The 26,521-nt window shown below is 50.3% G+C and overlaps 1 protein-coding gene across 1 annotated transcript in view; it reads right to left on the bottom strand.

Moving 5' to 3' along the window:
- The window catches only part of SLC43A2 (solute carrier family 43 member 2), a 31,359-nt gene extending 5,760 nt beyond the window's left edge, over nt 1-25,599 (bottom strand). The window contains exons 1-13 of the mRNA XM_064394210.1: nt 25,526-25,599; nt 23,985-24,184; nt 16,919-17,108; nt 15,910-15,965; nt 15,147-15,223; nt 9,066-9,158; nt 8,288-8,421; nt 7,683-7,885; nt 6,867-7,010; nt 3,371-3,509; nt 2,804-2,936; nt 1,849-1,922; nt 72-195 (exon numbers count right to left, since the gene is read on the bottom strand). Of these exons, the coding sequence (XP_064250280.1) occupies nt 72-195; nt 1,849-1,922; nt 2,804-2,936; nt 3,371-3,509; nt 6,867-7,010; nt 7,683-7,885; nt 8,288-8,421; nt 9,066-9,158; nt 15,147-15,223; nt 15,910-15,965; nt 16,919-17,108; nt 23,985-24,144 (1,527 nt within the window). The 5' untranslated portion in view covers nt 24,145-24,184; nt 25,526-25,599. The remainder of the gene's footprint in view (nt 1-71; nt 196-1,848; nt 1,923-2,803; nt 2,937-3,370; nt 3,510-6,866; nt 7,011-7,682; nt 7,886-8,287; nt 8,422-9,065; nt 9,159-15,146; nt 15,224-15,909; nt 15,966-16,918; nt 17,109-23,984; nt 24,185-25,525) is intronic.
- Nucleotides 25,600-26,521: the final 922 nt, after the last annotated feature.

The raw sequence follows: 26,521 nt of genomic DNA, 5'->3' as shown, positions 1-26,521 counted from the left end.
CAGGAGTCCTTAAATGAGCCAAAAATCATCTTAACCCCCGAGCTTTCACATCAAAACTGAGAAGAACTTGCCCAGAGGGGGTCTCCTTTCAAAGGTCCTGTCAGTGCCATGAAGAGGGGCTGCTGCAGGAGGGCAAAGAGGGCACTGATCAACGACTGCAGCCCTGTCAAGCTGCCAAACTGAGTCGAGGGGTATCTGTCAACAAAGAAAGCAACAGCATTATTATTATGTGTCACCTTGACTGTTCATATCACCCAGGTCAGATTACATTCCCAGTCCAGTAAGAACAAAGACCAACGTGAGAGCACAGTCCCAAGACAGGCATAATGTGCAGAACTGTCTCCTGCACTGTGTAACTGCCCCTTTTTACAGGGTATTTACAAACATCCTGTGGTGTCACACTGCTCTCAAGAGCAGAATGGAACTGCTGCCAAGGCTGGAGCCTTCTTCTTCAGATTATTCTCATCCTGAGCTCTCAGACTTCAGTAATATCAGCTCCAGCACTTGTTTTGTTTTGCAGCTCTGCTGTGGGCAAGTGGAAGTGCTTATACAGCTCCTGTTTCTATTGCACAGGGAGCAGAGTGTGGATATTTACAACTTAAAAGCAGGGCTTTTTTATCCAGATGACAACACTGGTGGCTGAGCTATCATCTTCATCTGGTCATAACAATTTGCTCCCTTTGGAGGTGAGTGAAACCTGTACAACAGGTTAGTGTTTTCCTTTTTAGAGGACAAGTCTGATCCTATGTCAAACTAAACAACACTGTTGACTGGCAAGTGCTGGTATCAGATAATATTAATGGAAAAATAAATTTCAGGAATCATCTAACATGTCTTTCCATGACTGAGCAGTATTTAAGAGTCAGGTTAAACTAAACTTGGAAAGAAAGAAGCAAATCAAAACCTTCAAATATTCAAAAAAGTCATTTTCAAAGCAAAAACACCTCAGCTCCAGGAAGAGTTGCAATGGTGAAATAGGATTAGTTTACAAGATGATAGGTACTGCAACATACATTTATTTACCTTGCCCAAAACAAAAATATTTTGCTTCCGGCTGCCAGGGAACCAAAAGTTTATACATTTCTGAAGAAGAGCCTTAGATGTGTTCTCTAGCCTAGATTCCCCAGACATGGGGATCTAAGTCTTTGACAGAAAGAGTCTGTGGAGCTGTGGACTCTCCATCCGTGGAGATATCCAAATAACATCAGTTGCACTCCTGGACCACCTGTACTAGCTAGCCTTGATCTTGAGAGGTCCCTTCCCACCTCAACAAATCTGATGCCCTGAAAGAGAACAGCTCCCCTTTGTTCCTCTGTCCTACCTCTCAGCACTGAGGGACAGATCTGTTTTCAAGACCAAAAACATTGCTTAACGAGGAAGAGAGTATTTAGATTCAACTATTGATAACTTGCTAAGTTGGAAACAGGATGGATGATCTGTCCTGGGAAAGGGAGGAGGCATCACTAATGCTATCTTGAGCAATGTTTTACCAATGTCAACTTCAGAGGAGAGCAGCAGCAATGTTTTCAGTCACGTTAATGTTTTACCTGGGCACATGCACATCTGCTCATTGCAAGACAAAAAAAGCCTTGAGTTTTTACTATATAACCTGTGTGTCAATAGTTCAGTCTCACACATAACTGTTCCTGTCTCTGTTGCTAAACAAGGAAAGCAATGGGATTTCAGTCCAGCTATTGTCATGTCTAGAGGTAACTGAGGAAACAAGTTGCATCATTTTTCCCCTCTGACCATGAAGACCTCACTCCTGATCTCCCTCTCCCCTGGACAGCCCACATCCCAAACCAGTTTATCTGGCCAGCCACATCTTACAGGGAACCAGAGACTTACACAGCTGCATAGAGGCCTCCCACAGCTGAGTGGATGAATCCTCTCACAATTGTGTGCAAAATGAAGGACAGAATCTGAAAAAAAAAAAACAAACAGAATAATGTCACACCCTAGACACCCACTCAGGTGTGCCAGACCCCAACACCAGCCATTCCTAAAAGCTGCTCTTCTAAGGTAGGATTGGGAAACCCAGATCCAAAACCTGAAATATCAGCATGAGGGAAGAAATTTACACTTGTCTCCAGGCACTGCTTTTCCTTACATTGCACACACACAAGACCTCTCTCATTTGTAGGTGGCACAGCTGCAAGGACGTGTCCCCAGCAACCCCTGGCCAGGATCACAATGCTTTTCCATGGCCACCATTTAGTTAATTTTCCACAAGTTATTGCAGACAACACGTAAGTATGAGCAAACTGCAGCTGTTTGCCTACATCATCAAGGCATGTTTAAGTATAGCATAAAATCACTAAACTCCTCTGCCAAAAATAGGTGGTGCCACAGAATAAATATTTTAACAGGTTTATAATCCCACAGGCACCATTGGGCACAGCATTTGATGCAGGAAAAGCTGCTGTACACATCACTGTGTTATGCTTCTTGCTGCAAGTTTTTCCAACCTTCAGCAGCTTAAATCAAGTCCAGTTTAAATGTGCAGGCACTGCTGAGAGGATCTTCATGGGCAAGAATTTGTTGTCACACAGGCCAGCTGCAGAAACTTTTAAGTGCAAATAAATTCTGAATCAACTGGCATTTTAACTATAGCTGCTTGTTCAGGTTTTCCCAAGAGATGTAAACTGCACAGTGTTATTTGTTTCTGGCCTAAAAGTGGGGTTTGCAAAGCAGGATGGAAGTTTCCCAGCAGTGCCAGTCCCAGCCCTCCTGCCACCACCAGCAGGTTTTCCTGGCACTGTGCTGTCACTCTGCCAGCACCCCACCCATTTCACCTACTCACCTGCAAGGGTAGATTAGGAATAAGACAGGTGATTCCAAATCCAACCAGCAGGAAGTTGGTGAATACAAAGGCATTGGTGGCGTTGGTGATTTTCTGGATCTGACGGTCACGCTTTTTCTTTTTCTTGTCACCTCTGGAAGGACAGCAAAACCTGGGTTACAAACACTTCCAGCAGCTGCTGGGACTCACAGCAAGATTCTCTACACATCACATCAACTATCTACACCAGTTTGGTTACAGATCTGCCTATGGAGGTGCTGGGATCTCCACCAGTGGAAGCTGAGGAACATCTGGGTAATTATTTCAGTGCTGTTACTCTTACTCTGAGGCTAGGAGGGAAGTCTGAGCCTCTCCTGCTACAACTTAAATTTGCTCTTCTCGACTGATCTTAGTGGACATGGAAGATAGTCTGCTCCTTTCCTCTGCAATTATCAAGTCTTCCTTCAGGCTTTCTTTTCTATACTGAAGAGCCAATATTCTTTTCAGTCTTTCATCCCACAGCACACAAGGCAGAGCAGAGGGGCCCTGCCAGGTGGCTGCATGTCCCGTGTGGCGCACACTACGCACTGCTCAGCGTTGCTCTCCTCATTCTCTTCTGAGCCATCATCACACTCTTTCATTCTCCAGTCCATGATGTATCCGATCACAGGCGCTGTCAGCAGGCACAGCAGCTGCAGGACCCCAAAAATGGAAGTGTAGAAAGCCACTGCAGGGGAAAAAAAAAATTAAAAATAGTTTTCAGTCCAAGAGATAGAAAAAAATATGAAAAAAGCCTTCCCATTGATCACTTCTCTTATTAAAAGCCCAGTCATTCATCAGCCTTCCAGACACTAAATGGACATGCTGGGCACACCTTCTTCAGCTATTCCTGCACTGGAATTCTCTGGGCAGGAGCAGGTAGGGCTCCAAAAATGGGGACACAGCACCCACTAAGTATCAGTGAGGTTTATTCTGGGCAGGACCAGCAGGAAAAGTTTTTATAAGCTTTGTGTGCTGCACAGCCAGGCCTGCTTTAGTCATCTCCTCTCCTGGCTTGCTGGGAGCTGCAGCTACAGCTTCTCCAGCTGGGATGCTCCAGTGAGGACAATCAGGCTGGGAAGGTGAGGACCAACCCAGTTTGTGCTGAATGGACAAGTTTGGAAGAAAGGGGACAGGAGATTAACATCTAAAAATAACAGCCTTTGTGAGCAATTGTTAAAAAGCTCAAAGTGATGAAATTTCGTGCTAACGTTGAGAGAAGTGTCTCCATGGCTTGCTAAGGGAAAGCTGATGCCAGCAGACTCAGAAGAAATTGTCCCCTCCTGTTACTGAGCAGTTCCCCCACCCTGCAAGGCTGTTTTCCACTTCCTCTCGCAGCCCACGTGGTGACTGAGGCACCACACAGAAGGGCTGGTGAGTCATGGTGTGCCACAGCTCTGAAATAAGGATGTAGCTCTGAAACTGCCCATCTCAGCACAGAGCACACGTTACAGCCCTGTAAGCAAAGCAGCTGAAATTTTCATTTGTCCCTCCTGTTCTTAAGCCAGGATTTCCACCAAAATCCACTTGGTAATGGAGAGAACGTTTCCAACAAGCCTCTCTCTCCCAAACAGTTGCAGCAAACCCCAGCAGGGCTGCTCTGCTGTGCCCAAGCATGGCACCTGGTGATCTTTTCCTGGCTCCAGCTGCTGGCAAAGGAGCTGAGAGGAACTTCCAAACTCACATTCATGGCCCCGTTCCTCCCACAAAGGCAAGCCCTGAAGTGACCCCACATCCCCTCTCATTATAGCAACTGCTGCAGCCAAGAGAAACAGGTGGCATCACTCTCTGTGAGCACTGCAGGAGCTGATTTACTGATGTCTGGTTATTTTTTAATAGAGGGTAAGAAGCAAGCCACGCTGTCATGTTTTGCCTCTTTATGCTACCCTGAACACTTAATCTTGGGCTCTAAACAGCAAGGGCAGAGGCCAGCTTGAATTAGGGAGTGAAATTTATGGGGTCAGCAAGGGAAGGGGAGGAAAGACAGTAGCTGCTACAAAACAAGGCCCCCTCAGCTTATATGTCATTCTAAAAAACATTCTTTCCCAAGGAGGAAAAGTAAGAATACCTAGCAAAGGAAGCACACATGGGCACAAGCCTTTACATTCCCTGTTTTAGATGCTTTTCCACTCAAAACTACCCCAAGCAAGCACCTCACACTGTTGAGTTTTCCAGCTCTGATTCTCCCCAAGGTCTCTCAGTATCACATTTGAGAGCAAGGTGACAATTTATGAAGGATGCAGACAAATTTCAGGTTCTAGGCATAACAGGTCTCCTCTCCCCTGCCTTCCTACAACACAATTACAGAGTCATTTACAGAATGAACCCTTAAGCTTCTTCCTCATCTTTTTGGGGGGGTTTCAGCAGATAAGTAGCCACAGGCTGACTGCTCTCTCCACCTTTTGGTTTCCTGACAGGTCTAAGTCACCAAAACCTGCACAGAAAGAACTTTCAAGGACATTGTGCCCCACTGCAATTAAATACTTCACTACTTATCTGCATGATTTCCCCCACATCCTTCTCTCCTGTTGTAATCCCAGGAATATTTAACTTTTGAGCACAACACTTGCAGGGTTTGACTCAGCTCTCCTCTTCCCTCCCCCAGTGCTCCCAAGGGCAGCTGCAGGTGGAGAGAGATCTCAGGGCAAACCCCACCCAAGAGAATAAATGCAGGAATCACGAGGAATGTGAGGGAGCAGCATCCCATCCCCTCCTGATGCACACACAGATTGCATTTCTGGAGAGCTGCACGTGCCTTGGAACTGCTCTTGCAGCAGAGCCTGACACTGCTGAGACCAGACAATACCACTGTTTTGCTGATGCCATGGAAACACCAAGACAGAGACTGCACTGCAATGAGCCCAGGCTACATTCAGGGGGAGGAAGGGAAAAAATAAGAAGAAATCTTAAAGGTGGCATAGAAAAATTGCAGTATACCCAAGGGGCACAATCTCTGTTTTAGCAGAGAGCTTGATCTAAGCAGAATTGGCAGCTTATGTAGTTAATGTTAATTCTGAAATTCCAAGGAGGGGAGGAGAAGGAAAGAAATTAAAATTAAATTAGTACAGCAAGCCAGGGTAAAAATAAATAATAATTTTTTAAAAAGCAGTGTCAGAGTTACGAGGTAAGCAGAAAAGGAAGCAGTGTTGGGAAAGGTAGGCAGTGTGAAGTTTGTCCTGTTGTGCTGTTTAATGCCTAAGCTGGCTCCTGAGCCAGGAGATAAAGAGCTGAATGCTGCAGGCTGTCAGAGGCTCAAAAAACAAAGCAATTCAGGGAATGCCAGGGCACTTGGAGTTTCCTGAGTTTCCTTCCCTCCCCCAAAGCTCACTCCTGCTTTCAGAGGAGTGCCTCTTGATTTATCAGCTTCATGCAATCCAGATTTAACAAGTTCAAACTGGATCTTACTACAAAGGACAAAAACAAAACCAAAAAAAGGCTAAGTCCTGTTTTGCAATCCTGGGTATTTTTGACAGTAAACTAATGTACTTTTTCCTGTTTGCTCCATGAACTTCATCAAAACTATAAATGCAGGGAGTCCAGCACAGGGAGCAGCCCTGAGCCTCCCCAGCACCCACCAAGCTGAACAAAAAACCAGCTCTGACTTCACTTCTCCCCCCCGGGTGCTGGGCTGAGGCACAGAGTCCAAGCATTACTCATGAGAGTCAGCTGCTCTGCATTCTCTGCTTGCTTGGGATAACAAGCAAATACCTGATGAAATAGGTTTTCCAGTTAAAATAAAAATCAGCAGCCCACCCCCAGGGGTTACTTGCAGGAGCCCATGTGGGGAAATAGCATGGGGTAGTATCTGACAGACACAGGGTTAAAATTAGCTTGACATTCAAGAACCCACCTCACTGCCCCTCTGTGCTGGGCTGCTTCCAGCCCTTCCCTGGACCCTCCCAGCAGCTGTCAGTGCACTTGGACACCATGGATTGCCCTGCTCAGAGTATCTGCTGAGTAATCAGCTGCTCTGCCCTCACTGCCCAAGTGTGGCTCAGCTCCCAGCCCCAAGGAAGCAGGTAAAGGTGCTCAGAGGTTCCCCTACCTTGACTTTCATCTCCAGACAGAAACTCCAGGATGGTGTTCATGGCTCCCATGTAGAAGATGAGCCTCAGCTGAGTGACACACATGGTGATGAGGCTGAGCAGCAGGATGGGACTGAAGACACTCTTCATGAAGGAGGGAGTAGCTGCAGAAGGAATAACAGAGCCTCTGAAGAAGGCAGCACACCCTGGCAAACATTTAGTTTCCCTCTGGCCTAGTAAGGCCTCTCCTGGCTAGAAGTGCCAGTGGCAGCTCCAAGGAGCTCACCTGGTGCCTCACAAACTCCCATCATCATCAACAGCTGCAGATGCTTGGAGTTTGGCTACCAGTGACTGGGGCAAGGCAGCAGGAAAGAAGGCTGCCCTGATTGGGTGGACTAGGACAAAAAGAAGCCCCTCAAACCATTTGCTTTCACCATCAAGGCCAGGCTGGAGGGGGTTTTGAGCAATGTGTTCTGGTGGAAGGGGTGGAATGAAATGATCTTTAAGGTTCCTTCCAGGTCAAACCATCCTACGATGCCCCAGAGTAAGGAAGGCTTGGTCATGATGGCGACAATCCACCTAAGAGCCAGCAGTGACCAGCTGCCCTGTCCCCCTGCAGCCACACCATGTGCTGTCCCCACCACTGGCTACACCACTTGTATTCAGGGAAGGACACAAGGACAGGATTCCTTACATAACTCCTGCTCCAGTCCTGGTGGCTGGCACCAGGCCCTGGCAACACCTGGATCACACATTGCTCCCTTCCAAACAGGTCTGGGGCAGAGCAGGGAGGCCAAAGAGCTGTGCCAGCACCCTGGGGCACCCCAGAACCACACCTGCACTGTCAGGCTGGCACTTCACTTCCAGGTCCACTGTAGACAGACAGAGCTTGTTGTTCTCCTGCAGAGCTGCTGGCTCCTTGGGGCCCTTCATGGAGCTCCCCACACTGAGACGGCGCCCCACGGTCGTCACTTGCTTGTAGAACTGCTTCCCAGTGATTTTGTGGTCAAATCCCAGCCAGCTGAACTTTATTTTCACCCTGTTGGGTTGCAAAGAGCGTGAGAGCTGCAACACAGGGTGAGGAGTCAGAGGCAGCAACGTTGCAGGAGTCAGAAAGGCTATTTGTGGATTTAAGGCACTGGTTTCCATTACAGACCCACAAATGGTTTTGATCCAGAGCACACTGAGATACTTTCCCTGAGCCAACGTGGCATAAATCAATATAAAAATACTTATGGCTAGGAACAGATCATTTTTCCTTTGTAATTCCCACAGTTTGGAAAGTCCTACAGGTAATCACATGCTAGTGGCAGGCAGAAATGCTCAGCCTAAGAGGTGGCAGCAATAAACAACATGCAAGGGGTTCCCTGTCTACTCCTCTAAATTCTTTGTGCCAGCTTTTCCCAGAGGATTAGGAATGGGATTAGCCCTGGAGACTTACGAGTAGTCCATGTCTTCTGGTCCTGGGAAAGGCTCCAGGGGCCAGTTGAAGAAGCAGTTGAGGAAAACGAGTCCTGCACAGCTTGCCCAGACCAGCAGGATAAGGATGAAGGAGACCCCAAAGTCATATATAACCTGGGAATCACAAGGGAATATGGGTTTGGCTACAGGAGCAGAAAGAGGCTTCAATATTCTTGGAATGAGGTCTGAGAGAAGCAGGGAAAGAACATCATGATACACTTAAAATGGGTTGAACTCAAGTGGTACAAAAAACAATTTTGTGACAAGAACTTTCTTGGAAAACCAGCAGGAATTTCCCTGCACACCTGAGATTGCAATGAAACATCCCTGGTTCAGAACCAGGTGATCTATCCAGGCAGCCCAGGTGACCATCTTGTGTCCCTTCAGTGCCATTTGCCAGCCATAAATTATGTTAAAAGCCAACCATTGGTGACAATCACACAGATAAAATACACATGTATATTTAAAAAAAAATATATATACACACAACTTATAGATTAACAAAGCAATCTTTTCTAAAAAAAAAAAAACTTTAGTTTTTCACTTCTACTTAGCACTTGTAAAGTTTTCTATCTGCTGCATGCTTGAGGTAGTCACTTAGGAAGTCTCTAATAAAGACAGGAACTGAATCTTGCAAATGCACATCCCTAAAAAAGGAACTTCAGCAAATGGTCTCTCTTTCTTGCCACATTACTGTTAAACAGGCCAAGACACCAGCACAACCCCAGCAGTCACAAGCCTTGTTCCCACAGCCTCACCTTGATTCCTGGAAAAGTCACAGCAGAGGAAGCATAGGAGCCAATCATCAGAGCAATGAACGTGGAACGAAGGTCCCCAAACATGTTGGGCAGCTGGGGAGAGAAAGGAAAATCAGTTGAAGCAGTTTGCTGCCAAGGGAATGAGGCTTTCTTGAGGAGATATTGGTATTTAGGATTCATTCTCCTGGATACCAGAATGTGAAGCAGCCAGTTTTACTTAGGCATGACTTAGCTCTTCAAGATATTACTGTGCAGGTTCCTCTGGTGTCTCCAGAGACAGGGAATGTCTACAATCCAAGATTTATGTGCTTACTGACTCTGCTTCTTTCCAGACTGACAGCATATTTTGCATCATTCACCCTTAGCACAGGAGCATTTGCTCCAGCTCTTGTGCTTTCTTTAAAAGTTCCTTACCCCAATCCTTTAGCCACCACTTTTCCTCTCCCACAAACATGTGCCCAAATTCTGTTTATCACCCTCTTTTTAGTCAGGGGTTGTTAGACACAGGCTGCAGTCTTTAACACACCCTGCAACACCTTCAAGTGCCAGCTTTGTTTATGCACCTTGGGTCAGCACCCAAATCCTTTGCAGCAGACCAGAAAGTTCCTGTTGTAACAAGAAGGAACAGAGACAAGCACAAGCAGTGCTGCTGTTTGCATTTCCATTTCTAGCCATCTCCACGGCTCCTTCTGTGGCAGCAGACTCTCTGCTGATCATTTCTGCATCACTGGGATGGTTCAGATGCCTCAGCACACTAACCCAGAGCTAGGTGCAGGGAAGGAATCACAAACACCAGATATCCAAGGATTTGTTGCAGCACAGCTACTGAGCTCTGCAGCAGGCTACACCTGACATTGCTGCTCCTGCCACCCACCTCACTGCACTGCCTGGCCTCCCATCAGGTGTGCTGGCACTGCTGGGAGCAGAGCAGGCTGGCTCTGCAAGGAGCTGTTGGGAAAGCAAAGCTTCAGTAAGCCAGCACAGTTCACAACAACCACTTCTGCCACCTGAACAGCAAAATCACTCCCAGGATGGCTCACCAGCCCCTGTTTCCACTCAAAACCCAAAGGCAGAAACAGCTGGGAGACCTTCCTACTCTCCTGGGTAAGGAAGAACCCCCTGTTTTCCTAAACAACCAGAAGTGAAGAAGTTTCCATCACTCAGTAATGCTGGCCTGGAAACTACAGGGAGAAGCATTGAAATTGTCAGCCTATGGAGAGCTGGGCTGACACCTCCTGAAGCTGGTCAATGGGCAGAGATTCTGCTGCAGGCTGGCACATTTCCCTCCCACCTCCTTTTTTTTGGGTCACTCACTCCCCAAATTCACTTGAGCATCACTACCACGTCAGCCTCAGAGGACCTCAAAGCAGGACACTGCAGATGCCTTCCAGGACCAAAAGCAGGAGCAGCCCTTCCTTCATCTGTGCAAAGAGGCTGCTGAACAAAACGATTCAGAGAATATCAGCCTGAGCAAGCAAGTGCTGCCATCACACTCCCCTTGCACGGCTGAAAAACAAATCCATCTCTCCCAGGAGCAGCATATAAGGCAAGCAAATCTGGCTTGTGTCACGGCGTGTTTACAAGGCAAAAATATTCCTGAGCAGGAGCACTCCGGGACCCATCTGGCTGTTTATCATCCCCGTGCCTCACTGCAGAGCTTCCTATGCACTGCAGGCTGCAGGTCCTCACATAACCCCGGGCTGGGGAGCAGCAGCAGCGATGTGCTGAGCCTGATGCTGCCCCTGAACCCTGGAGGAGGAGGAGAGGAGGCAGGAGAGGCTGCTGCTCTGCAGAGCATCCCCACACCCATCAGGCCGCATGCGGGAGAGCTGCCAGCAGGCTGCTCCCGGGAGCTGCAGACAGGAAACGGCTCAAGGATCCAAAGGTCTGTTAGCAGGCACTGAAAAAGCTCCTCTTGGAAGCACTGGCCTCAATGTACACACTCCCAGAAAGCAGCATCTGCAGAGTGGAATTGCTGAGGGTTGTAAAAAAGGCTGGTCGCTGTCACCAGGATGGGCATTTGCTCTGTCCCAAACACCCCAAACTAAAATAATGTCCAGAAATGACAACAAAGCTGCTGCTCCTGCTGGGGAGCTCAGGGCAGGGCAAGAGCTGCACAAACACAGCTGCTTCTTGGCTCGGGCTGGTTTTCCCCAGAGATCCAGAGTCCACAAAAAGCTTTTTTCATACAGCAGGAAAGGAACTTCCAGGTGGATCCTCCTGCTCTTAGGGCTACTGGAGACACAGAACAGGAAGCCACGACCAGGAGAACCCAAGGCTGCTTCTGCCCTGATTGGGACAGAAGTCCTAGAAAGGCTAAAGATTTCCTCAAATCCAATTTGGCGTCCAGCAAGCAGCTAGATTAAAAAAATTGGACAGAAGAGGTTTAATGTCTTATCCAGCCCAATCAAAGCAGAAACTGCAAACACTGAGCACTTAGAAGGGAGAGAAATGTGGGACTACCTGGAGGGGCAGAGGGGAAATGAAGAGGGAAAAGTCCCTTCAAGAGCAGAATACCTCTGAGGCTGTGCCAGCACTGGCAGGGCCTGTGCAGGTCTCATATTAAGACCAGCTACACAAACAACATGCAATATTTACCAAGTCATTTTTCATGCTGTCTTTATACTAGCAAGCATTGGAAAAAATGAACCACAGAGAAAAAAAAAAAAAAAAAAGGCAATAAAAAACACAAGCCACGGAGCAAGTGAGCTCTGTTTTTCTGCCACCAAAAAGGATCTAATCCTCATTCTGATCTCATCCCCTCAGGCCAGAAGTGACTCCTCCACTAACTTCTGCCCATTCCGGTATGACAGCTCCAATTCTGCAAGACCTATGACGACAGAAACTCTTAAGCCCCTTGTTTAAAGGTCACTAACACTCAATGCAATATTAACTTTATGCCCTGTCACAAAGACACTCAGTGAATGTTGCCACACGTAACTGTTTTTTACTGGAGTCCTTTATTGCAGGTCTGTAATCCTAAACTGATAAATCATTTCCTCTTGCAGATTTTTTTTCCTCATCTTCCCTACAGTGAGTTTATACTAATTTATATTGTTTTCCAGCTTTTCCCTGGAGACATTCCATATACAGAAAACAGCACAGCATTGCTACCAGAGCCTATTTCCCTCTTCTTGCAAGGACTGTTTGAAAGAACAGTAAAAAAAAAAAAAAAATCAAGGCATTGAAAACTAGACTACTGAATCATGGTATTTTTGTTCAATTAAACTTTGTTTTCCCTATTGAGGGTGTATTTGGAAGTTACACAGACACTAAAAATATGCTCTTCAGGAAAGCCTCAAACTGCCCCCTTTGCCCAAAGCATATGGAAACTCCTGTTCCCATTCTCCAGCAAACAAAAGCTCACAGAGCCCTAAGTTTTCCTAATATTTCCAAGCAAAAAAGATTCCCTATACAGCAATGTCCCCCCCTTCTCTGATTAAAGGGGCCTGTTTTCAGCAGAAAATCAGAGCAAAGCAGCTGTAATTCTTTGAAAGGAAAACAGCACAGAGAACAATCTATAAAAGGCTCTTTGTGGTAATTTATCACACATGTTTATTTCTTTGCATGAAATAGCTTCGGAGCAGAACCAGCGCCAGATTCCTGTGTTGCTGTCAGAGCCACCAGCACAGATCTGTTTCCATTTCCAATCTTCACTTACATTGGCCAAGACCAAGTCACGAGGCAGAATCTCCCCTCTGCATTTTAACAACAGGCACAGCCTGACCTTGTTCCCAGAACTGGGAAGCCTTTGCTGGCTGCCCCCTCCTCCCCAAGCCACAGGCCAGGCACCCAGGAGCAGCAGCTTGTTTTGGCTCCACAGCTTGCCATGTGCTTTCATGATACCCTGGGGACTTGTTGCTGGAAAAGGCTTTAAACTCAAGAGGCAAAGCTTTGTGGAACACTGTCCCAGGCTCTAATCCTCTCAGATCCTGTTTATCCCTGACTGAGGGTCCCTGCCACCATGTCCCAGGAGGTGTCAACACCTGACACCCCACAAGCTGGTGGGGACCACGAAGCAGCAACCAAAACCTGCCTGGGGTGGCCGAGGCCCATTGCAGCAGTGGGTCTGACCCATTTCCTGGAGCAGCTCAGGTCACCTGCAGCTGGCAGGAGCAGAGAGTCACCTTGCTGTGACTTGTGCACGCAGCCAGCGCCTGTGGCAGCCAGACCGAGCTGCCCTGGCACCGGGAGGAGCAGGGCTCATCATCTCCTCGGTAATGAACGGCCTTACAAAGGTCTTTTCAGTGTCCCCTCCCGGGCACAAGGCGGAGCACAGCGTGCTCAGGCCACAGCCCATGTCCCTGTGTCCCTCCCTCGCCTGTCCCCAGGGGCCACAGCTGGAAGGAATCCACAAGGCATCACCCTGCGACAGCAGAAGATGGTTCTTGACACACCAAGAGCAGCTTGCAGGCAGAATGGTAAAGCTGTAAGCTGCCAACAACCAAAATGCAGCTGGTTCTAACAGGCAGCAGCACAGCTAGGCAGGTAAAGGAGTGCTTCCCTCCCACTTGAGGCTATTTTTAATTACATTCACACGCCTCAGGTACCAAAATGCCTCTGTGCAGCTGCACAAGCAGCTACACCTGCCTGTGCATTGGAGAAGTGAGGCCTGAAGCCACCCCAGCTCTTTGCAGAACACACTGAGGGGATGGGCTCCACCTGAGGCTTCTGTGGCCTCACAACATCACTGCCTCCTTCAGACCTCCCAAGGCTTGGATCTCTTTTTGGAAGAGCTGACCTTCTTCCTGCTGCTCTTCCTTGGCACTGCAGAACTGGCTCACTAATGAGGGCACTAATAAGTGGCTTTGCTTACTTCTGCTGCTAAAAGCCACAGCACAGAACACCCAATCTATTCCTGCCCTATCCTGCCCTCACTCCTATCATCACCAGTGCTTCTAAAATATCTGTGACCCCTTAATCATCACCCAGAGAGACAATAATCAATACTGGCAGCAGCAGGATGGGAATCCTCTCCCACATGACTGCTCCTCTATTCCTTGCTTTTATTTGAAGCAGGATGACATTTGCCCCACAGTTTCTTGGGGTCACAGCCAAAGCTTCCATGAAGAACACCACATATGAAGGAGAGAGCAACACCTGCACAGAGTTCTGAAAGCTTTGAATATCTGAAAGCAACAGCAGCAGCAAAACCATGGTACACAGAGTGCTCTCTAAAGCCAGCCTCTGCCAAATTTATGTCTCAGGACCTCAGCCAGTGTCTAAGCCCTGTTAATTTAGATGTAACTTTAACAGGAAGTTTTACTTCAGCAGCAAGTTCAAGGTAGTGCAGTCCAAATCTGAAAGTTTTCAACTACAGCTCAGGGAAAAAAAAAAAAAAAATTAAAAATGAGTGCTTCCCAGGCTTGTTTTCTGGGCGACTTTCCACCCAGCCCTGCTTGAGCCACACTGACAACAATCAGGGTAATGAGGCAGAAAATAAAGCAGTTATTTGGAGAATGATACTGCTTCTGCCTCCAGGCAGAAAGAACCCCAAAACGTAGACATCCAGCTGACAGTTGTTGACCAAAGCTTTCCATACAATCCTGAACATATCCAGGGGGCTGTGCACACCCAACAACACAGCATTTCTAAGGAAGCCTGTGAGGGACTCTCACCCTTCTGAAAAGCAAAACCTTTTGTGACCAGGAAGAACTGTGGGGGCGAGATGCACACTGTGCTTGCAGAAAGCTGGTCATACCCAGCTGCAAGGGTTTGTGCCCTGCTGATTCTTCCTGCACTGTGTCAATGCTAAATCCAGTGCAAACACACGTCCAGGCTGTGCCAAGCAGCTGAGCACTGCATGTACAGGCACATTATGAGCCCTAGACAAAAACACTTCCTTTTTTCCCCCCACCTTCACCTGAGATACAAAGGGCAGGTGAAAAAAAAACCGATTAGGGAAAACAAGCTTCAGAATAACAACCAAGGACTCGCTCCCAAGGGTGACTGACCCTTTGTACCAAACACAAACACGTGCTATTCAAGCCACAGGCAGAAGATCCACTTTGTTGCTGCCTGCCAGCCCAGCTCACAGCCCCAGTGAGGGATAGAGCAGTCAGGTAGTAACTCTTCACTTACCGTGAGCGATGTGAAGGTCATGCACATCCCACCAAAGCCATTCAGAGCCAGGGCAATGAATATCAGCACAGACAGAGCTGCAACAATAAAAAACCTGCCCTCAGCTCCCACTGGGGTGCAGAGGGAAAGGAGACAGAGCCCTAAAGGCTTTGGCCCTGACATGTGGAAACCTCTGTGGATCAACACCCTCAGGACATGCCACGCTGCTACTGACCCAGCACCCATGTCCCCAGCCACACAGCCTGGCAGGGACAGGGCTCTCCAAGGCAGCTCAGGAGGGGATGGAAGGGTTCCTTTTCTCTAATGCACAGACTTGCTGATGCAGCTTGTCTGGTGGGTCTCAAAAGGAAGATTTACTTGAGCAAACAATCCAAAGGGTCATCTCACTATCTGCTCTTGAGCAGCCAGCTCCATCTACCTCTGCTAAAAAAATCAATTATACATTGGGTGCTGTTACCTATTTCCCAACCCTGAAGGAGCCAGGAACTCGTTTGGAATTGCTCCTTTACAGGACCTGGCCCTGGCCAAACACAAAACTAAGAGACCTGTGTATCTCAGACGTTTGGCCCTTGCTACACTCTCCACTTGGTGTTGTGAAACACCAGCCCTTCCCAGAGCCACTTGGCTCCCTCAGCCTGAGAGATTGCTTGGCTTGTGACCCCAGTACAGCACTGGGGGGGTGACAGTTTGAACTCTGCTTCCCCAGAAACCCCAAACCAGAGCCCTGCAATGCTCCCAGCTCAGCAGAAAGATGCCAACTTACAGTCTGGGTTACTGGCACCGTACGCAATCAGCACACAGGACACGGCAAAGCAGGCACTGAAAGGGAACCAGAGCCATCAGTTTCCCACAAACAGCCTTACCCACAGTCAATTACAGCTGCTTCCACCTCCTCAGCACCTCACAGGCACTTTCTGTAAGAGGGAGGGAAGCTGGCAATTTGGAAAGAAAAATCCAGGGAAATACCCAAATATTACTGGCAAACAAGTATTACAGGCAAGCCTTGCACAAGGGCTGGGGCAGGAACATTTCCTCCCAGCACTGACACAGCTCTGTCTGGACCCAAATTCCCACTGGTTTTCCAGCACAGTTTTTTCCAGCCCTCACCTCAGGGTGACCAAAGGCAGCAGCAGCAGCCTTTGTCCTGAGCCCCAGCACTCAACTCCTCTCTGGTAGCGTCTGAGTCAGAGACTTGCCCTGTTTTTCCCACTCTGCCCACAGGCCAGTTTGGTTCCTAATCAAGTTCACTGCATTAAAATTGTGACAGTTAAAACAGTGATCCCAAAAGTCACTGATCCCTCTGTGCCATGACAGAAGCAGTTGACAGCCTTGCTGTTTGAGGCAGAAAGCAACACACCACATGGAAAAGAAGGGCCCTGGGAAAGGCAACAGGACATGTTTATCCCTGAGTTAACTCCCCAGCCTGCAAACAATGATGTAACATCTTGGTTTTGTGCCTCTCAGGACATAGCTCCCAGCCCAAGGAGAAAGCTACCCTCCCTGACTCACAAATGACTCCGCTCTTCCTCCAGGCTCCATCTGGACAGGGATCACAGAGCAGCACTGGAGAGCTGAAGTGTGGACATGGAGTCCCAGGCCCTTCCCTTATGGAGCAATTCACTGTGCTGCCTGAAATCACCCCAGAGCTGCTCTGCTGTCCTGTGCAGATCCCAGCCCCATCCCTCAGACACTTCCCAAGGCTGCAGGGAGCCCACAGCACCCAGACAGGGTGGGAAGTGAGCCCTCAGCCCCCTGGAGCCCTGCACACCCACCTGCCCAGCAGCCGCAGCTTGCGGGGGCCGTACTTGTCCATGACAATTCCCAAGGGCAGCGTGATGGCACTGAGCAGGAAGGAGCCAATGGTGAAGGCCAAGTTCAGCATTTCATCCTGGGCGTTGCAGGAAGGCCATTTGTGCTCTGATGCTGTGCTGTTGTCGAGCTCAGAGCTGTTGGTGGTGGTCTCTACATGGGGTGAGAGAGGACAGTGTGTTAGGATCGGATTTAAAATGCTGCAGGAAGGAGGGAAGGGAAAAATCCTGCTGGGCATATGCCCCCCACAGCTCAGTTTTTAGTCTAATCAGTGAGAAATGGAACAGCAGAGCAGCAGAAGGATGAGGGAAACCTGATGTGCAGCGGCTACTGCTGACCTCTTGGTCTAATGCACCCCAACACTGATGAGCTCTGCTTTGAGCAGGAAAAAGCAGCCATGAGACACATATCCCATGAAGCAGCAGGGTAAAAACCTAGGGATAGAGAGTCCTTAATTTATTAAAACAACTATACAGCAATGTCCTGGCAATTACAGGAGACTAAACCCTGCTAAACCCAAAGGGATACAAAAATAAGGTCCTCCTAATCTACAGCTGTCATGTTCTCAGAGATCTTCTCCCTAACAAAACTAACGACAGCTACAGCCAAATCAGTTATTTTGGTTCCAGACACCAGGCTGACAAGGCCTGGCACTGAGCAGCAGCCTGCTCAAATAAAAAGCTTCCTACCCTCACTGCAGGCACCAGGATGAAGAATGGCTTTGCAGCAGCCACCCTGCTTTGACTGCCCTGGCTCTGAAAAATCCTTCCTGGATTTAACTACCCTGTTCCCAGGGGGGCTGGCAGCTCACCTGCCTTCTCAGTTTTTCTAAAGGATTGATGCATCTTTAAGTCCTACCCTGTAATTAGCATTTTCTATTATTTCAAAATGGGTTTAGGTCACACAGATCAATTATATCCCCAGCTTTCTGTTCTTGCCCTTACATGAGGAACTCTGCATGCAAACTCCCACGCTGAACAGAGCCCACGTTGTGTAACCAAGACAGAAACAGGACAGTTCAAAAAAAAAAAAAAAGGAAAGAAGTTCCCTTTTACTGCCTCATGTCAGCTCTTCTCCTGTTACATGCCCATCCCAAGGCTGCTTACAACTCCTCGAGTGAGCTGCGTACCTTCAGACTTCCATTAACTCACAGCTCCAGTGCACTCCAGCTCTCCTCCTCCCAACACTTATCTGGAACCTTTGCTGCTATGACAAAGCACTTGCTCTCTTGCTGCTGCTGCAAGCCAGTGATATAAAACACTCTCCTTCTTATTTAATAATTGATCTGACAAAGTTCAGTAGTAAAGGAGGAACAGAGAGAAGTCACCGACATAACCAGCAGCATGAAGTGAGGCTGGAGATTCCCAGTGAGCCCTGGTTGGTTTAGTTAATTAGCAGGAATCCCTCATGTGCAAGTGGCTTCCCATTCCCTGCTTGCTGTGGCTGGTGGGGGAGAGCAGCTCTGTGCTAGCTCTGGAGGTGGCACAGCCCCACCTTGCACCTCCCTCCCTTCTTCTCAAACCCCAGCTCCTCCACAGTTACTGGTTTCACCCTGGCTCTCCCAGCTGCCCTAAACCACCCTCCCAGCTTTGTGTCCACTGCAAACAAACCTCGCTCCACCTTCCTGCCATCAGGTATCAGCAGGAATTCAGGCACTGATATCTGAGGCCTTGGAGCTGCCTCTGAGCCCTCCCAGCACTCCAGGGAAGGCTGGGGCATTTCTCCCCACTTGCATTGCTCTCATCAGCATCTTTGCTAAGATTGCTTCTAACTGCCTGTGTTCCTTTCTACTGCCATGTGCTCCTGACTGATAACTTAATCTGCCCCTTCTCTTGTCCTGTTAGTCATGGATAGCAAGAGTAAGAAACAAATATCCCCAAAATGTCACGTGTGTCACCAGCAGCATCTGCTCTGCACGGAAGGCAGCACTGCAGCCTGAGGCACCCGAGCCACATCCTTAGAAATCAGTCCTGGACAGAGTTCAGGAGGCTCTCTGCAGTTTTCACCCACAGCATCAAGGCTTTTGGGCTCTCCACAAAGATAAATTCATAGGAAACAGATGTGGGTGAGAGGTGAAACTCGGGAAAACAAGGAGGAGGGGGGGAATTGACAAAGTAGTAGCAGTTTCCCTGTGTCAGCACTCTCCAGAGATAGCTCAGCTGATGAGTGGAAGGAGGGTGGAGGGACACGAACAGTGCAGTGACCTTATAATTTCTGCACGTGTTAAAGCCTCAGTAACCCTCCCCACACAGAGATCTCCAAGCAGAAATACTCAGCCTTTAAAGCTGGAGAATACAAACTCCTCTTCATGTTTTGATGTGTTCACTGCTGCGTGTCCCCAAGGAGCTCGCACAGCACACACCTGCTGGCCCTCCCATGATGAGTGTGCACGAGGTGAGGACACAGCTCAGAAACAGCAAGGAAATTTGCCCCTCTCTGAACACTGGAAGGCTGGGAACGGGACACCAAACTTCACTCCCTGCCTGTACCAACCACCTTGTTTACAGCTGCTGGGTGCCAGCTCCAAGGAGGGGCCAGGCAACAGCGCTATGTGGAAATACAAATTGTTTGTGAAAATAGAAGCAGCCCCTGAGCAACAAGAGAAGATCCACTGAGGCGTAATGGAAACGATTCCAGCAGCCCTTGGCACCCTGACATCCCCTGATCCTTTGAGCCACCTCCATAAATAGAACATTTTGGAAGGGCTGCAGGTGTGTGCTGCAGGCACAAGGTCCAGCCAAGAGCCGACTCATCCGCGAGCACGGATTTGGGTGCCAGCAGCTCGCTGGCACAGGACAGTGAGTGGCAGCACAGGACATGCAGCTAGGAGGGGTTTAATGGGCAGAGAACCTGCCTAACTACTCACCTACCTAATGCACCTGGTTACAGCAAACAGCAGCTTCCCCTCAATCACAGCTCAGATCCAGTTCCAGATCGGTGCGTGCCACACTCCCGGGAAAATCTCCTACGTGCCTGGCTCCATCTGGAAAACTGCTCTGGGGAAGGACTGGCCCTGTGCCCACGGTGGTGCCCTCCCCAAATCCTCTTGCCAAGTCCACCTGCATGCAGCACTCGAGGTGTCACACCTGGGCAAGGCAGCAGCACAGGGCTGTGCTCACTCACTGCTGCCTCACTGACAAGCCAGCAGAAGCTACACGTCTTTACCATCAATTACAAGAACATTGCTGCCTATTTTTACAGCACTCCCCACACAAGCAGCAGGATTTCTACTGCCCAATTAGTAGTTCAAGTTACTATTTAAAGAATGACAGCTTAGGTAAGGAGAAGGCTGCCTGGGTAATCATTTATGTCAAGATCATTGCTGGGATTTGTTCAGGCTGGAACATTAAAGCCATCCTTTCTCCATGCAGCAGGTCAATCATTAACTGCTCTTTACTGACCTCTTCAAATCCCAGGCACACACACACCACATTACCAGAGGAACGAGTCTGGCTTTTCCAGCAGTGACTGCCATCTCAGATGGCAGAGAGCAGCTCTCCTTTCATCTTATTTCATAGATCAGACTGAGTCAAACAGGCAAGACACCCCCAGCCACCCTGACAATAGCTCTGTCACAGCCTGCACACCCTCATCTTCCTCCTCTCTTTTTTATAGAGGAAGAAAAAAAAATTGAGGGAAAAAAAAGACAGAAATCAAGGGCAAGAACTGGGAGTATTGGTTTAAAAAAATAGCACACTGAAAGGCATGTGCAAACAACTGATTCTGCAGTCTGCCCACATAAGAACATGTTTTCTCTTTTTAGGATGGTGTCATACTTCTGGGAACTGGGAGGAGATGTTCTTGCTTTGTACCACTGCAAAAGCAATTTATTCGGGTTTCCCTGCCCTTCCACTTGCACTTCCAAGACCCCCTCTCTGAGTGCCTGAAAGGCACAGTCCCAGTTAAACTCCCCTTCTCACCCCAGCTGTGGTTTCATTTTGCAGCTGCTCTCAGCCAGCACCTTCCCACGACAGCTGCTGATCAGCACAGTGTGTTTCCTGTACAAACTGAATATTTACCATCTTTTCCTGTTTACAGCTTCACACGTGCAGCCCTTCCACAAATCCTAGCTGTCATATCTGCCCAGATTGTGAGGGACCTTCAGACTGCAAGTTCCCCACCCAGAGCTCAGATAAATAAGGGAAAAGAGCTGTAAGGCAGCACCTTCCCCCTCTGACCACGTCAGGGCTCGTTAACTCGCTGTAAGTGAATTAGCTTATCATCCCTTTGGTACTCTGCAGCCCTGTCTTAGAGGAAAGCCCTCTGTGCCCCTTATCTCTGCTCTCTGTGAGCAGATTATCAAGTTCAGGACATTTTTCTTTTTTTCAAGCACGTTTCAGACTCAAGCATTCAGCTTCCCAATCCCAGAAACATCATAGCAAGGCAAGGCCCTGGACTGATCAAATTCCCCAAGAGCTGATAAGGCCCAGAACGGTGATAAAGACTGTGGAGTCAGCACTTGCACCGAATAAAAGATGCTGCTTCAGTTGGTTAAAGGCCAAGTAGTAGTGTAGTAAAATTAAAATGGGAACAAAGTGCTACTACCAGGCTCCTTGTCAGCGAATTTCAAACATACCTCAGGAGGTGGCCCAACGGGTACAACCCCCCACTCCAGCCCTGTTGCACAACTGCTCTAAAAATATTTTGTTATTTCGGATTTTTTTTCCCCCAGGTGTCCATCTCCACCCTCACGTTACTGAGTTAAGAGACCACTGGACCCCACATTTGTACAACGGCTGAGTAAAACCCAACACGAGGAGCCAAGGGCAAGCAAGGGATTCAACAGGGAGACAAGGAGTCCTTCATGAACTGCAGCACTTTCTGGGCAGCTGCTGTTACCTTCAGAGAAGAGCCTGCACAAGGGACAAGGTCTAGTTTTGCCTTTCATTGGAAAGCATCACAAAGTGCAAGAGCTTATGCTGACAAACTGAAAGCTCTGCCAAGAACCTTTGGCTCATTAGGAAAACTCTACTTTTTTTTCTTTGCAATACTTACATGCCCACAGCAGCATTAGGAACAACAAGTGCCCAAAGGCTACTAGTCATGATTTGTTTGCACCAGCCTTGCAGCCAAGCTGGCTGCAGGATTCAATAGGTTACACTGAAAAAGGCAACCATTGGGTCACCCTAATGCCAGCAAAGGGAAAACTCAGTTTGGGGCTGGTAATTGAGAGCCTCCACACACTTGGAGCCAGGAGTCTTCCCCACAAAACTCTTACAGAGAGGACAAAACCAGAGAAAAGAAAGTGAGTCAGCACAGAGTCCCCACAGCTCATCACAAGCCATCACCGAGTTCAGAAGTGATGGCCAGATATTTGAGGACAATGAGAACATTTGACTGCACAAATTTCTTCTCAGGGATTAAGCTTTCTTGCCTCGGGGCACAGGTTGGCCACTGGGAGGGAGCAGTTGCCCCCAGGGCAGCAATTCCACAGCAGTCCAAACATCTGCATCTTCCCTGTGGTCTGTGGGCACGTGCACTCTCATGGGGAGAAGCCAAAAAAGCCACAGGCTGGTGAACAGGAGTGAGAAACCGAGGTGAACCGCACTGATCTGGGACAAACTGAAAGCAGCCAAGGCAAAGAGCACGAGGTGGGCCCTGAGTGAAGCTCTTGTCAGCAGAGCACATCTCAGGAAGCAGACAAGCAAATGCCTGCTCACAGAGACAGTCAGCATTTGCTTATCAGCTCCTGTGTGTGCTTTATCTGGGTGGCAGAAAGTCTCCACCTGATGGGTTTAATGTGATCTCTTGGCTGTGACAAAGTCTCCAGGACGTGGAGAGAACACAGCCGCCTTGAACGGCAGTCCTGCAGGGTCTCCAGGCACTGGGAGCCTCCCTCACACACAGGAGTGCTCCTGGGGACCCGAGTGACAGGGACACCTTGGGAGCACTGCCCTGAGAGCAGGGCACAGGATGGAGATGGAGCTGCCAACCGCAGCTGATAAAAGACTCAAACATGTGCAGGTTTGCCAGGTGCACCAACCCTGGTACACAAAGCAGGGGAGATAAGCAGCTGATGAATGAGCAAAACCCAAAGAATCATCACATCATTCACAGGTACCTTTGTCTGGACTTTGTTTCCCCACACCTCCATTTTCCCCCACTGTTCTCAGCCATCACTCAACTGAGGCTCCACGCACTGATTTCCAACTCTTTTCACAAACTGCTTCCTCCCCCAGCCCCAATGGGCTGATCCAGCCTCAGTCTCCATCACAATCCTCTGGACAGAGCCCAAACTGCCTCTCTTCACTCTGCCCTTCCCTCCTCTGAGCACATGCAAACCCTCAGCCACCACAGCAGCTTTCCAAACCCACACCACACCTTTACCCTCGGGCTCCTTTTAACCCCACTGACCACCCAAACACACTGTGGGGTGCACAGTTCTCACCATGGCCAGGCTGGGGACAGATGTCCACCTCCAGGCTGTTTTACCAGGATTACCATTCCCACAACACAAATTTCTCTCTCCCCTTCCAGGCTGGGTCTGCAACAGGGACAGCCACTTCTGGCTGGGGCAGAGGGTCAATCTCAAGCCCTCAAGAAACACAGCCTGGTTTGAGCACATCCTGAGTGCTTGAAGGAGAGGAATAATCAGCAGTACTTAATTCTGCAAATTGTCATCAGCACTGGACTGCCCTGGTATTATTGTCACCCGTGCTCCTTGTTTTCTCACCACTAAGGACAAAGTTCCTCTTATAAACCCAGGACAGCCTCCCCACAAATCATCATCCTCCAGAGCCCATCCAGCCTTCCCTTGCACAGCAAGAACTCATGGCCATGTAGAAAAGGCCATCCAGAAAAGTTCTACCCCATCATTAAAGCTCCTTTTTCCAACCACCCTACAAAACAACAGCACCTACAGGCACACTGCACCATCACAAGGATGCTTTAGGAAGGAGCACAAATCCGTTCCTTCTCTCCTGGGATCGATGTGGAGCTCAGCCCTCCTCCAACCACTTCCACACCACCCTGCACCAGCAGCAAACCTCAGCAGCAACTTATCCCCACACGAGCCCAAAAAATGCTTACCTAACCCGTAGCAGAGGTAGGAATAGAACCCTTCTGCCTTCAGCATGATGAGCAGGGACCCCCAGCCCAGCAGGACAGCAGAGAAGAGCAGGTTCTCGATGATGGCTGTGAACGCCATCCACCAGCGCCGCCGGTGCGCCGTGGCCAGCGTGGGGGCCATGGCTGCCTGGGGTGGGGGCCTCCTTCTTCAGAGCCTCAGCCTGCAGGGAGCAACACCCAGTGAGCCCACGCTGCCCAAAGAGCATGAAAAAACCCCGTGGCTTAAGGGATCTCCTCAGCAGGTACCCAGGGAAAGCTGCCTGCTGGATGTCAGGCACTGTGCAGAACTGGTTTTTGCAGGTGCCAGCTTGCCAAGCGACCTGCAGGGATGGGGGAGGCACGGGTGCCCTTGGAAGAGCCCCCGGGGTGCTCACTCCGAGTGACACTGGGCCGCTCAAGGACTCTGTTCCACTTCCCGGGCAGCAGGTATGAAAGGCAGCAAACAGCCTGGAGCCCTCTGCCCCTGCTCGGGGCACTGAGGAATCAATGCCAGGGCAGGGGGGCTCAGCCAGCACCCTGATGTCCCACTGCCATCAGGGATGGGGGACACAGCCCCACAGCCCAGAGGTGGCTTCAGAGACCCACCAGGTCTGCTCTGCCCCGTGCAAAAGCACAGACCTGCTCTGGAAGGTGAGTGAGGGGTCTATAAATGCAGTTTATCACCAAGGAGCACTTTTTGCTGCCTGCCAGACCAGCCAGCTGGGAGACACCACAGCTCAGTGGCATCTCCAGGCTGCCCCAGATGCTGGAGCTGCATTAACTGTATCCAGCTCCACTTGTGCCAGTCCCTGGAGCCCACGGGAGTGATCAAATTGGGGAACACACCTATCCAAGGGGACAACCTGACCCTGGGGAGCCTGAGTGTCACAAGGCAGGTGGCCTTTTGAGCCAAGCTGAGGGTTTTCCCAGCCCAGGCACACCTCAAGCCGCACTGTGGGGAAAGCAGCTGGCCACACAGCCGGCCAGGGCAGCTTCCCTTACTGGAGAGACCCCAGCACCGGTGCTTTGGCACGACGGGGGTCTGACCCAGCAGTGATGCCTGGGGGTCAGGGCCCCCTTCCAGCCACAGCAGCCGGTTCAGAGCCCCCCCACCACCACCCACAGCGCAGGCCCCAGCACAGCCCACAACGCATTTCCTCCATCACCTCCTCCTCCTCTTCCTCATCCCTGCACAGCCCCCTTCCCAGCCCCGCTATCCTTGCCCAGCCCAGCGATCCTCTCTGCGACAAGAGCCTCTGCCCGCTGTCCCCGCTGCCGGCCGCCCCCCAGCAGAGCCCACCCCGCACATCACCCCCGCATCACCCCGCAGCCCCACGGAGCCCCGCAGCATCCCCTCCCTGCTCGCCATCCAGCCCCCCACCCACGCGCCCCTCTCCATCCGCTCTCCCTCCGCCGCCTGCCACTCCCACGCGCGGTGCCCCCCGCCCTCCCCGGTGCCCCCCATCCCGCGCAGACCGCCCGGCAGCCCCGCCGCGGTGCCCCCGGTGCGGTGCCCCGCTCACCGCCGCCGCTGCCGCCGCGCCCGCTCCGCTCCGCCGCGGTCCCACCCGGGCTTTTTATCCGCCCTCCGAGGCAAAACAGGCGCGCGCGCTGATTGGCCGCCGCCTCAGCCAATGGCCGCGCGCGCCGCTGCCGCTGGGGCACGTGCCGGTTCGCGCCCCCCCCCCCTCCCCTCACGGGCCCCCCTCACGGGACCCCCCCCCCCCCGATATCCCCTCACGGGATCCCCGATATCCCACGGGATCCCCCCGGTGTCTTCCCCCGGGATACTCCCGATATCCCCTCACGGGATCCCCGATATCCCACGGGATCCCCCCGGTGTCTTCCCCCGGGATACTCCCGATATCCCCTCACGGGATCCCCGATATCCCACGGGATCCCCCCGGTGTCTTCCCCCGGGATACTCCCGATATCCCCTCACGGGATCCCCGATATCCCACGGGATCCCCCCGGTGTCTTCCCCCGGGATACTCCCGATATCCCCTCACGGGATCCCCGATATCCCACGGGATCCCCCCGGTGTCTTCCCCCGGGATACTCCCGATATCCCCTCACGGGATCCCCGATATCCCACGGGATCCCCCCGGTGTCTTCCCCCGGGATACTCCCGATATCCCCTCACGGGATCCCCGATATCTCCTCCTGGGACCCCCGCTATCTTCCCCTAGGATCCCACAGTATCCCTCACTCTCTCCCACCAGTACCCCTCGATATCTTCGCCCAGTAACCTCCCCATTTCTTCCCGGCAATCCCCGATATATACTCCCTGGTATCCCCAGATGTCTCCCCCAAGTACCTCCCACCCCCAGGTATCCGCTGATATTTTTCTCCTCCGGTATTCCTGTAGTACTTCTCGATACCGCCCGGGACCCTCCCGGTCTGCAGGTACCCTCAGTACCCTCACACACAGACCCGCACACACACACACATACACGGACCTACTCACACACAGAGACCCTCACACACACGTACACACACACACACACACACACACACAC

This window comes from Passer domesticus, chromosome 19 (assembly GCF_036417665.1).
Source record: "Passer domesticus isolate bPasDom1 chromosome 19, bPasDom1.hap1, whole genome shotgun sequence".
Taxonomy (NCBI): domain Eukaryota; kingdom Metazoa; phylum Chordata; class Aves; order Passeriformes; family Passeridae; genus Passer; species Passer domesticus.
This window is presented reverse-complemented; position numbering and strand designations above follow the sequence as displayed.